Source organism: Bombina bombina, chromosome 1, assembly GCF_027579735.1.
Source record: "Bombina bombina isolate aBomBom1 chromosome 1, aBomBom1.pri, whole genome shotgun sequence".
In the NCBI taxonomy this organism is placed as follows: Eukaryota; Metazoa; Chordata; class Amphibia; order Anura; family Bombinatoridae; genus Bombina; species Bombina bombina.
The window spans coordinates 25,118,978-25,134,350 of NC_069499.1; the positions used below are offsets into that span (position 1 = coordinate 25,118,978).

Here is a 15,373-nt window from a genome sequence, read left to right on the forward strand (position 1 = left end):
AAATATATGTTACTTATTCAAAAATGAGACTTAGAGCACCTATGCCAGGGTTGGCATCAATTTCTGTGTCAAAAACACCATTGGGCCAGGCTAAAAACAATTGCATGGCATGGAGGGGGATCTACCTACCCTGTATATATTCATAGTGAAATCAGTGGCCCAATGGTTATTAACCCTTTGAAAATATATGTTATTTATTCAAAATAGTAATATTTGTAGTGGTGCCAACGTATGCCCTTTTTTCAAGTTTGTATATCTAATTGTTATATAAAGAGATTCCACCTCTGTGTAACTACATTATATGAATCATATTATTATTTTAATAAAACCTATGTTTTTATTTTAAAGTAAATTTAAAGCAGTCTGACAAAAAAATTGAATAAGAAACCAACTTCCATGAATAAGAAACAGAATTTCACGAATAAGAAACAGCTTGAATAAGAAACCAACTTCCTTGTCGTGTGACTGAGCCTGCTGGGGCCCTGGGCCAATCTTTTATTTTAGGCGGCAGTGGCACTAAGTTGAAGTTATATAACTTGAGTTGAAGTTGAACTTGATATACATTTATTACAACGAACTTGCAGCCTCGCTACCTCTATAGTCAAGGGAAGTGAGTGACTTGACTATTTTGGCATCGAGGCTGCAAGTTCGTTGTAATAAATTATCAAGTTCAACTTCAACTCAAGTTATCTAACTTCAACTTAGTGCCGCCTAAAATAAAAGATTGGCCCAGGGCCCCAGCAGGCTCAGTCACTATAAAAGCTGTAGCGCCTGTTTTTTTAAGTCATCAACAGTAGTCTGTTAACAACACAATCGAACACAACAACAACACCAGAACAGTCAACTTACTGTAACTTACATTACAAGTAAAGTACGCGTACTACTAAATAGAACTACTACAGACAGTCTGTCTCTGTCTCACACTGCCGCCAGGCTGAGGCCCGCCACCGCCACTGACACCTACCTAAAAGATGCGCCAATTGCCAAATATAGATAACAACAAGAAGTAGTCTTCAAGTTCTACGCTCCGGTTGCTGACTGACTTCGTTCAGTACTGTTGTACTAGTGTAGTAGTAAGAGAGAGCAGACTCGACTGACACCCACCACGTCTGACTCTCTGCGCCGTTGAGCTGCTCTGACACGTGACCGCACGCGGAAGGATCTATTTCATTCCCGCCCGGCACTCACTCAGAGACAGCCAGCCCCAGTCAGATTCAGATGAGTTCTGAATTCTGAATCTGATTGGCTGAGAGTGAGTCAGACTAGTAGTGAGACTGAGAGGCGGCCAGGACGGAGGCTAGCCTCCTGTGGAAGCGTATGGGGCGCATTGGAGAGCACTGCATTAGCACCTTTTCTCCTCTTGGTGGCAGTCTCTCAGCGTCCCATACACTTCCACAGTAGTCAATGCATTCATATTGCGCAAGACAAGGACAGCCGGCTGTCCTTGTCTTGCGCAATATGAATGTATTGATGTAATAAGTATATTACGGTCGGTTTTAATAAAATTTACAGTGTTGACAATTTGGTGGAGGGGTGGGGGGGTCACCTTATTTTATAAAAAAAAAAAATATGAAAAAAAAACAAACCAGAATTTATGCTTACCTGATAAATTACTTTCTCCAACGGTGTGTCCGGTCCACGGCGTCATCCTTACTTGTGGGATATTCTCTTCCCCAACAGGAAATAGCAAAGAGTCCCAGCAAAGCTGGTCACATGATCCCTCCTAGGCTCCGCCCACCCCAGTCATTCGACCGACGGACAGGAGGAAATATATATAGGAGAAACCATATGATACCGTGGTGACTGTAGTTAGAGAAAATAATTCATCAGACCTGATTAAAAAACCAGGGCGGGTCGTGGACCGGACACACCGTTGGAGAAAGTAATTTATCAGGTAAGCATAAATTCTGTTTTCTCCAACATTGGTGTGTCCGGTCCACGGCGTCATCCTTACTTGTGGGAACCAATACCAAAGCTTTAGGACACGGATGAAGGGAGGGAGCAAATCAGGTCACCTAAACGGAAGGAACCACAGCTTGCAAAACCTTTCTCCCAAAAATAGCCTCCGAAGAAGCAAAAGTATCAAATTTGTAAAATTTGGCAAAAGTGTGCAGTGAAGACCAAGTCGCTGCCTTACATATCTGGTCAACAGAAGCCTCGTTCTTGAAGGCCCATGTGGAAGCCACAGCCCTAGTGGAGTGAGCTGTGATTCTTTCAGGAGGCTGCCGTCCGGCAGTCTCATAAGCCAATCGGATGATGCTTTTAAGCCAAAAGGAAAGAGAGGTAGAAGTCGCTTTTTGACCTCTCCTTTTACCAGAATAAACAACAAACAAGGAAGATGTTTGTCTGAAATCTTTAGTAGCCTCTAAATAGAACTTTAGAGCACGGACAACGTCCAAATTGTGTAACAAACGTTCCTTCTTTGAAACTGGATTCGGACACAAAGAAGGTACAACTATCTCCTGGTTAATATTTTTGTTAGAAACAACTTTAGGAAGAAAACCAGGCTTAGTACGCAAAACCACCTTATCTGCATGGAACACCAGATAAGGAGGAGAACACTGCAGAGCAGATAACTCTGAAACTCTTCTAGCAGAAGAAATTGCAACCAAAAACAAAACTTTCCAAGATAGTAACTTAATATCTATGGAATGTAAGGGTTCAAACGGAACCCCTTGAAGAACTGAAAGAACTAGATTTAGACTCCAGGGAGGAGTCAAAGGTCTGTAAACAGGCTTGATCCTAACCAGAGCCTGAACAAATGCTTGAACATCTGGCACAGCTGCCAGTCTTTTGTGTAGTAAGACAGATAAAGCAGAGATCTGTCCCTTTAGGGAACTTGCAGATAATCCTTTCTCCAAACCTTCTTGAAGAAAGGAGAGAATCTTAGGAATTTTTATCTTATTCCATGGGAATCCTTTGGATTCACACCAACAGATATATTTTTTCCATATTTTATGGTAAATTTTTCTAGTTACAGGTTTTCTGGCCTGAACCAGAGTATCTATCACCGAATCTGAAAACCCACACTTTGATAGAATCAAGCGTTCAATCTCCAAGCCGTCAGTTGGAGGGAGACCAGATTTGGGTGTTCGAATGGACCTTGAACAAGAAGGTCCTGTCTCAAAGGTAGCTTCCATGGTGGAGCCGATGACATATTCACCAGGTCTGCATACCAAGTCCTGCGTGGACACGCAGGAGCTATCAAGATCACCGAGGCCCTCTCCTGATTGATCCTGGCTACCAGCCTGGGAATGAGAGGAAACGGTGGGAATACGTAAGCTAGGTTGAAAGTCCAAGGTGCTACTAGTGCATCTACTAGAGTCGCCTTGGGATCCCTGGATCTGGACCCGTAGCAAGGAACCTTGAAGTTCTGACGAGACGCCATCAGATCCATGTCTGGAATGCCCCATAATTGAGTTATTTGGGCAAAGATTTCCGGATGGAGTTCCCACTTCCCCGGATGAAATGTCTGACGACTCAGAAAATCCGCTTCCCAATTTTCCACTCCTGGGATGTGGATCGCAGACAAGTGGCAGGAGTGATCCTCCGCCCATTGAATTATTTTGGTCACTTCTTTCATCGCCAGGGAACTCTTTGTTCCCCCTTGATGATTGATATAAGCAACAGTCGTCATGTTGTCTGATTGGAACCTTATGAATTTGGCCTTTGCTAGTTGAGGCCAAGCTCTGAGAGCATTGAATATCGCTCTCAGTTCCAGAATGTTTATCGGGAGAAGAGACTCTTCCCGAGACCATAGACCCTGAGCTTTCAGGGATTCCCAGACCGCACCCCAGCCCACTAGACTGGCGTCGGTCGTGACAATGACCCACTCTGGCCTGTGGAAGCTCATTCCCTGGGACAGATGGTCCAGGGTCAGCCACCAACGGAGTGAATCTCTGGTCTTTTGATCTACTTGAATCATTGGAGACAAGTCTGTATAATCCCCATTCCACTGTTTGAGCATGCACAGTTGTAATGGTCTTAGATGAATTCGTGCAAAAGGAACTATGTCCATTGTTGCAACCATCAATCCTATTACTTCCATGCACTGCGCTATGGAAGGACGAGGAACAGAATGAAGCACTTGACAAGAGCTTAGAAGTTTTGATTTTCTGACCTCTGTCAGAAAAATCCTCATTTCTAAGGAATCTATTATTGTTCCCAAGAAGGGAACTCTTGTTGACGGGGACAGAGAACTCTTTTCTTTGTTCACCTTCCATCCGTGAGATGTGAGAAAGGCTAGAACGATGTCCGTATGAGCCTTTGCCTTTGACAGGGACGACGCTTGTATTAGAATGTCGTCCAAGTAAGGTACTACTGCAATGCCCCTTGGTCTTAGAACCGCTAGAAGGGACCCTAGCACCTTTGTGAAAATCCTTGGAGCAGTGGCTAATCCGAATGGAAGAGCCACAAACTGGTAATGTTTGTCCAGAAAAGCGAACCTTAGGAACTGATGATGTTCCTTGTGGATAGGGATATGTAGGTACGCATCCTTTAGATCCACGGTAGTCATAAATTGACTTTCCTGGATGGTGGGTAGAATCGTTCGAATAGTTTCCATTTTGAACGATGGTACCCTGAGAAATTTGTTTAGGATCTTCAAATCCAAAACTGGTCTGAACGTTCCCTCTTTTTTGGGAACTACGAACAGATTGGAATAAAATCCCATTCCTTGTTCCTTTATTGGAACTGGGTGTATCACTCCCATCTTTAACAGTTCTTCTACACAATGTAAGAATGCCTGTCTCTTTATTTGGTTTGAGGATAAGTGAGACTTGTGGAACCTTCCCCTTGGGGGTAGTTCCTTGAATTCCAGGAGATAACCTTGAGAAACTATTTCTAGCGCCCAAGGATCCTGAACATCTCTTGCCCAAGCCTGAGCAAAGAGAGAGAGAGTCTGCCCCCCACCAGATCCGGTCCCGGATCGGGGGCTACTCCTTCATGCTGTCTTGTTAGCAGTGGCAGGCTTCTTGGCCTGCTTACCCTTGTTCCAGCCTTGCATTGGTTTCCAGGCTGGTTTGGGTTGTGAGGCATTACCCTCTTGCTTAGAGGATGCAGAATTAGAGGCTGGTCCATTTCTGCGAAAGGGACGAAAATTAGGCTTATTTTTAGCCTTAAAAGACCTATCCTGTGGAAGGGCGTGGCCCTTTCCCCCAGTGATGTCTGAAATAATCTCTTTCAAATCAGGTCCAAATAAAGTTTTACCTTTGAAAGGAATGTTAAGTAATTTTGTCTTGGATGACACATCCGCTGACCAAGACTTTAGCCAAAGCGCTCTGCGCGCCACAATAGCAAACCCTGAATTTTTCGCCGCTAATTTTGCTAATTGCAAAGCGGCATCTAAAATAAAAGAGTTAGCCAATTTAAGTGCGTGAACTCTGTCCATAACCTCCTCATATGGAGTTTCTCTACTGAGCGACTTTTCTAGTTCCTCGAACCAGAACCACGCTGCCGTAGTGACAGGAACAATGCATGAAATTGGTTGTAGAAGGTAGCCTTGCTGTACAAAAATCTTTTTAAGCAAACCTTCCAATTTTTTATCCATAGGATCTTTGAAAGCACAACTATCTTCGATAGGAATAGTAGTGCGTTTGTTTAGAGTAGAAACTGCCCCCTCGACCTTGGGGACTGTCTGCCATAAGTCCTTTCTGGGGTCGACCATAGGAAATAATTTCTTAAATATAGGGGGAGGAACAAAAGGTATGCCGGGCTTTTCCCACTCTTTATTTACTATGTCCGCCACCCGCTTGGGTATAGGAAAAGCGTTGGGGGGCACCGGAACCTCTAGGAACCTGTCCATCTTGCATAATTTCTCTGGAATGACCAAATTGTCACAATCATCCAGAGTAGATAACACCTCCTTAAGCAGTGCGCGGAGATGTTCTAATTTAAATTTAAATGTCACAACATCAGGTTCAGCTTGATGAGAAATGTTTCCTGAATCTGAAATTTCTCCCTCAGACAAAACCTCCCTCATGGCCCCTTCAGATTGGTGTGAGGGTATGACAGAACAATTATCATCGGCGTCCTCTTGCTCTTCAGTGTTTAAAACAGAGCAATCGCGCTTTCTCTGATAAGTAGGCATTTTGGATAAAAGATTTGCTATGGAGTTATCCATTACACCCGTTAATTGTTGCATGGTAATAAGTATTGGCGCACTAGATGTACTAGGGGCCTCCTGCATGGGCAAAACTGGTGTAGACACAGTAGGAGATGATGTAGTATCATGTTTACTCCCCTCATTTGAGGAATCATCTTGGGCAATATCATTATTTGTGGCAGTACTGTCCTTACTTTGTTTGGACGCTATGGCACAATTATCACATAAATTTAAATGGGGAGACACATTGGCTTTCATACATATAGAACATAGCTTATCTGAAGGCACAGACATGTTAAACAGGCTTAAACTTGTCAACAATGCACAAAAAACGTTTTAAAATAAAACCGTTACTGTCACTTTAAATTTCAAACAGAAAACACTTTATTACTGAATATGTGAAAAAGTATGAAGGAATTGTTCAAAAATTACCAAATTTTCACCACAGTGTCTTAAAGCCTTAAAAGTATTGCACAGAGCTTTAACCCTTAAAAATAACGGAACCGGAGCAGTTTTTCAATTTAACCCCTATACAGTCCCAGATACAGTCTTTGCTAAGACCCAACCAAGCCCAGAGGGGAATACGATACCAAATGACGCCTTCTAAAAGCTTTTTCAGAGATTCTTAGATCCACACACATGCATCTGCATGCCCTGTTCTCAAAAAACAACTGCGCATTAATGGCGCGAAAATAAGGCTCAGTCTATGACTAGAAAGGCCCCCTGACTGAAAAAGGTGTCCAATACAGTGCCTGCCGTTTTATAAACGTTCCCCAAGATTATAAATGTCAATTGTTAGCCTAAATTTGAATAATATGCACAAATAAAGCAATCGATTTAGCCCATAAAAATGTCTACCAGTTTTTTAGCCCATAATAAGCCCTTTATTCTGTTTGTTTTTGACTAAGAAAATGGCTTACCGGTCCCCATGAGGGGAAATGACAGCCTTCCAGCATTACACAGTCTTGTTAGAAATATGGCTAGTCATACCTTAAGCAGAAAAGTCTGCTAACTGTTTCCCCCAACTGAAGTTACTTCATCTCAACAGTCCTATGTGGAAACAGCAACCGATTTTAGTTACTGTCTGCTAAAATCATCTTCCTCTTACAAACAGAAATCTTCATCCTTTTCTGTTTCAGAGTAAATAGTACATACCAGCACTATTTTAAAATAACAAACACTTGATAGAAGAATAAAAACTACATTTAAACACCAAAAAACTCTTAACTATCTCCGTGGAGATGTTGCCTGTGCAACGGCAAAGAGAATGACTGGGGTGGGCGGAGCCTAGGAGGGATCATGTGACCAGCTTTGCTGGGACTCTTTGCCATTTCCTGTTGGGGAAGAGAATATCCCACAAGTAAGGATGACGCCGTGGACCGTACACACCAATGTTGGAGAAATTCTAATTTTTTAATTTTTTAATTTTAAATAAATGCTGTAATTACATAGATTGGCCAGGGGAGGCACTGCCTCACCTGCCTCCTGTGACTGCACGTCACTGATGCTCACACACACATACACACACGCTCCCACACACACTCACAGACACATACACACACGCTCACACACGCATATACACATGCACACAGAAGCACAGATGCTCACACACACACACATGTATTGGATGTCTCATGCAGGTATTGACTCTGATTACCTGTTTTCTTCCTGTCCAGTCTCTAAGAGTGAGAGCACCACAGTGTCTTAAAGCCTTAAAAGTATTGCACACCAAATTTCAGAGCTTTAACCCTTAAAATAACGGAACCGGAGCCGTTTTTCAATTTAACCCCTATACAGTCCCAGATACAGTCTTTGCTAAGACCCAACCAAGCCCTGAGGGGAATACGATACCAAATGACGCCTTCTAAAAGCTTTTTCAGAGATTCTTAGATCCACACACATGCATCTGCATGCCCTGTTCTCAAAAAACAACTGCGCATTAATGGCGCGAAAATGAGGCTCAGTCTATGACTAGAAAGGCCCCCTGACTGAAAAAGGTGTCCAATACAGTGCCTGCCGTTTTATAAACGTTCCCCAAGATTATAAATGTCAATTGTTAGCCTAAATTTGAATAATATGCACAAATAAAGCAATCGATTTAGCCCATAAAAATGTCTACCAGTTTTTTAGCCCATAATAAGCCCTTTATTCTGTTTGTTTTTGACTAAGAAAATGGCTTACCGGTCCCCATGAGGGGAAATGACAGCCTTCCAGCATTACACAGTCTTGTTAGAAATATGGCTAGTCATACCTTAAGCAGAAAAGTCTGCTAAATGTTTCCCCCAACTGAAGTTACTTCATCTCAACAGTCCTATGTGGAAACAGCAACCGATTTTAGTTACTGTCTGCTAAAATCATCTTCCTCTTACAAACAGAAATCTTCATCCTTTTCTGTTTCAGAGTAAATAGTACATACCAGCACTATTTTAAAATAACAAACACTTGATAGAAGAATAAAAACTACATTTAAACACCAAAAAACTCTTAACTATCTCCGTGGAGATGTTGCCTGTGCAACGGCAAAGAGAATGACTGGGGTGGGCGGAGCCTAGGAGGGATCATGTGACCAGCTTTGCTGGGACTCTTTGCCATTTCCTGTTGGGGAAGAGAATATCCCACAAGTAAGGATGACGCCGTGGACCGGACACACCAATGTTGGAGAAATTCTAATTTTTTTATTTTTTAATTTTAAATAAATGCTGTAATTACATAGATTGGCCAGGGGAGGCACTGCCTCACCTGCCTCCTGTGACTGCACGTCACTGATGCTCACACACACATACACACACGCTCCCACACACACTCACAGACACATACACACACACTCACACACGCATATACACATGCACACAGAAGCACAGATGCTCACACACACACACATGTATTGGATGTCTCATGCAGGTATTGACTCTGATTACCTGTTTTCTTCCTGTCCAGTCTCTAAGAGTGAGAGCGCTTTTGTTACAAAAGATGGTAAAATGTGCTCATTTATAGATATTTCTGCTTGAAGCCTCTGGGAAAAAAATACATTTAAATTAATTATTCAGCATATTAGACACAGAAAATACAGCAGGTAAAATAACAGAATTTATGTTTACCTGATAAATTACTTTCTCCAACGGTGTGTCCGGTCCACGGCGTCATCCTTACTTGTGGGATATTCTCCTCCCCAACAGGAAATGGCAAAGAGCCCAGCAAAGCTGGTCACATGATCCCTCCTAGGCTCCGCCTACCCCAGTCATTCGACCGACGTTAAGGAGGAATATTTGCATAGGAGAAACCATATGATACCGTGGTGACTGTAGTTAAAGAAAATAAATTATCAGACCTGATTAAAAAACCCGGGCGGGCCGTGGACCGGACACACCGTTGGAGAAAGTAATTTATCAGGTAAACATAAATTCTGTTTTCTCCAACATAGGTGTGTCCGGTCCACGGCGTCATCCTTACTTGTGGGAACCAATACCAAAGCTTTAGGACACGGATGATGGGAGGGAGCAAATCAGGTCACCTAGATGGAAGGCACCACGGCTTGCAAAACCTTTCTCCCAAAAATAGCCTCAGAAGAAGCAAAAGTATCAAACTTGTAAAATTTGGTAAAAGTGTGCAGTGAAGACCAAGTCGCTGCCCTACATATCTGATCAACAGAAGCCTCGTTCTTGAAGGCCCATGTGGAAGCCACAGCCCTAGTGGAATGAGCTGTGATTCTTTCGGGAGGCTGCCGTCCGGCAGTCTCGTAAGCCAATCTGATGATGCTTTTAATCCAAAAAGAGAGAGAGGTAGAAGTTGCTTTTTGACCTCTCCTTTTACCGGAATAAACAACAAACAAGGAAGATGTTTGTCTAAAATCCTTTGTAGCGTCTAAATAGAATTTTAGAGCGCGAACAACATCCAAATTGTGCAACAAACGTTCCTTCTTTGAAACTGGTTTCGGGCACAGAGAAGGTACGATAATCTCCTGGTTAATGTTTTTGTTAGAAACAACTTTTGGAAGAAAACCAGGTTTAGTACGTAAAACCACCTTATCTGCATGGAACACCAGATAAGGAGGAGAACACTGCAGAGCAGATAATTCTGAAACTCTTCTAGCAGAAGAAATTGCAACCAAAAACAAAACTTTCCAAGATAATAACTTAATATCAACGGAATGTAAGGGTTCAAACGGAACCCCCTGAAGAACTGAAAGAACTAAGTTGAGACTCCAAGGAGGAGTCAAAGGTTTGTAAACAGGCTTGATTCTAACCAGAGCCTGAACAAAGGCTTGAACATCTGGCACAGCTGCCAGCTTTTTGTGAAGTAACACAGACAAGGCAGAAATCTGTCCCTTCAGGGAACTTGCAGATAATCCTTTTTCCAATCCTTCTTGAAGGAAGGATAGAATCTTAGGAATCTTAACCTTGTCCCAAGGGAATCCTTTAGATTCACACCAACAGATATATTTTTTCCAAATTTTGTGGTAAATCTTTCTAGTTACAGGCTTTCTGGCCTGAACAAGAGTATCGATAACAGAATCTGAGAACCCTCGCTTCGATAAGATCAAGCGTTCAATCTCCAAGCAGTCAGCTGGAGTGAGACCAGATTCGGATGTTCGAACGGACCCTGAACAAGAAGGTCTCGTCTCAAAGGTAGCTTCCATGGTGGAGCCGATGACATATTCACCAGATCTGCATACCAAGTCCTGCGTGGCCACGCAGGAGCTATCAAGATCACCGACGCCCTCTCCTGATTGATCCTGGCTACCAGCCTGGGGATGAGAGGAAACGGCGGGAATACATAAGCTAGTTTGAAGGTCCAAGGTGCTACTAGTGCATCCACTAGAGCCGCCTTGGGATCCCTGGATCTGGACCCGTAGCAAGGAACTTTGCAGTTCTGACGAGAGGCCATCAGATCCATGTCTGGAATGCCCCACAGTTGAGTGATTTGGACAAAGATTTCCGGATGGAGTTCCCACTCCCCCGGATGCAATGTCTGACGACTCAGAAAATCCGCTTCCCAATTTTCCACTCCTGGGATGTGGATTGCAGACAGGTGGCAGGAGTGAGACTCCGCCCATTGAATGATTTTGGTCACTTCTTCCATCGCCAGGGAACTCCTTGTTCCCCCCTGATGGTTGATGTACGCAACAGTTGTCATGTTGTCTGATTGAAACCGTATGAACTTGGCCCTCGCTAGCTGAGGCCAAGCCTTGAGAGCATTGAATATCGCTCTCAGTTCCAGAATATTTATCGGTAGAAGAGATTCTTCCCGAGACCAAAGACCCTGAGCTTTCAGGGATCCCCAGACCGCGCCCCAGCCCATCAGACTGGCGTCGGTCGTGACAATGACCCACTCTGGTCTGCGGAAGGTCATCCCTAGTGACAGGTTGTCCAGGGACAGCCACCAACGGAGTGAGTCTCTGGTCCTCTGATTTACTTGTATCCTCGGAGACAAGTCTGTATAGTCCCCATTCCACTGACTGAGCATGCACAGTTGTAATGGTCTTAGATGAATGCGCGCAAAAGGAACTATGTCCATTGCCGCTACCATCAAACCTATCACTTCCATGCACTGCGCTATGGAAGGAAGAGGAACGGAATGAAGTATCCGACAAGAGTCTAGAAGTCTTGTTTTTCTGGCCTCTGTCAGAAAAATCCTCATTTCTAAGGAGTCTATTATTGTTCCCAAGAAGGGAACCCTTGTCGACAGAGATAGAGAACTCTTTTCCACGTTCACTTTCCATCCGTGAGATCTGAGAAAGGCCAGGACGATGTCCGTGTGAGCCTTTGCTTGAGGAAGGGACGACGCTTGAATCAGAATGTCGTCCAAGTAAGGTACTACAGCAATGCCCCTTGGTCTTAGCACAGCTAGAAGGGACCCTAGTACCTTTGTGAAAATCCTTGGAGCAGTGGCTAACCCGAAAGGAAGCGCCACGAACTGGTAATGCTTGTCCAGGAATGCGAACCTTAGGAACCGATGATGTTCCTTGTGGATAGGAATATGTAGATACGCATCCTTTAAATCCACCGTGGTCATGAATTGACCTTCCTGGATGGAAGGAAGAATTGTTCGAATGGTTTCCATCTTGAACGATGGAACCTTGAGAAACTTGTTTAAGATCTTGAGATCTAAGATTGGTCTGAACGTTCCCTCTTTTTTGGGAACTATGAACAGATTGGAGTAGAACCCCATCCCTTGTTCTCCTAATGGAACAGGATGAATCACTCCCATTGTTAACAGGTCTTCTACACAATGTAAGAATGCCTGTCTTTTTATGTGGTCTGAAGACAACTGAGACCTGTGGAACCTCCCCCTTGGGGGAAGCCCCTTGAATTCCAGAAGATAACCTTGGGAGACAATTTCTAGTGTCCAAGGATCCAGAACATCTCTTGCCCAAGCCTGAGCGAAGAGAGAGAGTCTGCCCCCCACCAGATCCGGTCCCGGATCGGGGGCCAACATTTCATGCTGTCTTGGTAGCAGTGGCAGGTTTCTTGGCCTGCTTTCCCTTGTTCCAGCCTTGCATTGGTCTCCAAGCTTGCTTGGCTTGAGAAGTATTACCCTCTTGCTTAGAGGACGTAGCACTTTGGGCTGGTCCGTTTCTACGAAAGGGACGAAAATTAGGTTTATTTTTGGCCTTGAAAGGCCGATCCTGAGGAAGGGCATGGCCCTTACCCCCAGTGATATCAGAGATAATCTCTTTCAAGTCAGGGCCAAACAGCGTTTTCCCCTTGAAAGGAATGTTAAGTAGCTTGTTCTTGGAAGACGCATCAGCTGACCAAGATTTCAACCAAAGCGCTCTGCGCGCCACAATAGCAAACCCAGAATTCTTAGCCGCTAACCTAGCCAATTGCAAAGTGGCGTCTAGGGTGAAAGAATTAGCCAATTTGAGAGCATTGATTCTGTCCATAATCTCCTCATAAGGAGGAGAATCACTATCGACCGCCTTTACCAGCTCATCGAACCAGAAACATGCGGCTGTAGCGACAGGGACAATGCATGAAATTGGTTGTAGAAGGTAACCCTGCTGAACAAACATCTTTTTAAGTAAACCTTCTAATTTTTTATCCATAGGATCTTTGAAAGCACAACTATCTTCTATGGGTATAGTGGTGCGTTTGTTTAAAGTGGAAACCGCTCCCTCGACCTTGGGGACTGTCTGCCATAAGTCCTTTCTGGGGTCGACCATAGGAAACAATTTTTTAAATATGGGGGGAGGGACGAAAGGAATACCGGGCCTTTCCCATTCTTTATTTACAATGTCCGCCACCCGCTTGGGTATAGGAAAAGCTTCTGGGAGCCCCGGGACCTCTAGGAACTTGTCCATTTTACATAGCTTCTCTGGGATGACCAAATTGTCACAGTCATCCAGAGTGGATAATACCTCCTTAAGCAGAGCGCGGAGATGTTCCAACTTAAATTTAAACGTAATCACATCAGGTTCAGCTTGTTGAGAAATGTTCCCTGAATCTGTAATTTCTCCCTCAGACAAAACCTCCCTGGCCCCATCAGACTGGTTTAGGGGCCCTTCAGAACCATTATTATCAGCGTCGTCATGCTCTTCAGTATCTAAAACAGAGCAGTCGCGCTTACGCTGATAAGAGTGCATTTTGGCTAAAATGTTTTTGACAGAATTATCCATTACAGCCGTTAATTGTTGCATAGTAAGGAGTATTGGCGCGCTAGATGTACTAGGGGCCTCCTGAGTGGGCAAGACTCGTGTAGACGAAGGAGGGAATGATGCAGTACCATGCTTACTCCCCTCACTTGAGGAATCATCTTGGGCATCATTGTCATTGTCACATAAATCACATTTATTTAAATGAGAAGGAACTCTGGCTTCCCCACATTCAGAACACAGTCTATCTGGTAGTTCAGACATGTTAAACAGGCATAAACTTGATAACAAAGTACAAAAAACGTTTTAAAATAAAACCGTTACTGTCACTTTAAATTTTAAACTGAACACACTTTATTACTGCAATTGCGAAAAAATATGAAGGAATTGTTCAAAATTCACCAAAATTTCACCACAGTGTCTTAAAGCCTTAAAAGTATTGCACACCAAATTTGGAAGCTTTAACCCTTAAAATAACGGAACCGGAGCCGTTTTTAACTTTAACCCCTTTACAGTCCCTGGTATCTGCTTTGCTGAGACCCAACCAAGCCCAAAGGGGAATACGATACCAAATGACGCCTTCAGAAAGTCTTTTCTATGTATCAGAGCTCCTCACACATGCGACTGCATGTCATGCCTCTCAAAAACAAGTGCGCAACACCGGCGCGAAAATGAGGCTCTGCCTATGATTTGGGAAAGCCCCTAAAGAATAAGGTGTCTAAAAAAGTGCCTGCCGATATAATCTTATCAAAATACCCAGATTAAATGATTCCTCAAGGCTAAATATGTGTTAATAATGAATCGATTTAGCCCAGAAAAAGTCTACAGTCTTAATAAGCCCTTGTGAAGCCCTTATTTACTATCTTAATAAACATGGCTTACCGGATCCCATAGGGAAAATGACAGCTTCCAGCATTACATCGTCTTGTTAGAATGTGTCATACCTCAAGCAGCAAGAGACTGCTCACTGTTCCCCCAACTGAAGTTAATTCCTCTCAACAGTCCTGTGTGGAACAGCCATGGATTTTAGTAACGGTTGCTAAAATCATTTTCCTCATACAAACAGAAATCTTCTTCTCTTTTCTGTTTCTGAGTAAATAGTACATACCAGCACTATTTTAAAATAACAAACTCTTGATTGAATAATAAAAACTACAGTTAAACACTAAAAAACTCTAAGCCATCTCCGTGGAGATGTTGCCTGTACAACGGCAAAGAGAATGACTGGGGTAGGCGGAGCCTAGGAGGGATCATGTGACCAGCTTTGCTGGGCTCTTTGCCATTTCCTGTTGGGGAGGAGAATATCCCACAAGTAAGGATGACGCCGTGGACCGGACACACCTATGTTGGAGAAATTTAATTTATACAGTAATAAGACTTAAATATACTTAAAGGCATATTAAACACCTCTGTTTATTGCATCTACAAATCGTATTATAAATTGTATTCTAGTGTTTTTAAAACTGATGGGCATGAGCAATTTGTTTTTATGCATTAGAAAGGTGCGCGCCAGTCAACCAATAGACTTGTTTCCTTATTAACCAGTAAACAACTGATGCTGCTGAGCTATTTGTTTTTATACATTAGAGGTGCGCATCAGACAACCAATAGACTTTTGTCCTTATTAACCAGTAAACAACTGATGCTGCTGAGCAATTTCTTTTTATGCATTAGAAAGG

At 43.3% G+C, this 15,373-nt stretch overlaps 1 protein-coding gene across 1 annotated transcript in view; it reads right to left on the reverse strand.

The window, feature by feature from the left end:
* SYNE2 (spectrin repeat containing nuclear envelope protein 2) overlaps positions 1-15,373 on the reverse strand; it is a 799,180-nt gene that overhangs the window by 121,837 nt on the left and 661,970 nt on the right. Inside the window, exon 91 of the mRNA XM_053697281.1 lies at positions 9,022-9,116. Coding sequence (XP_053553256.1) covers positions 9,022-9,116 — 95 coding nt within the window. The remainder of the gene's footprint in view (positions 1-9,021; positions 9,117-15,373) is intronic.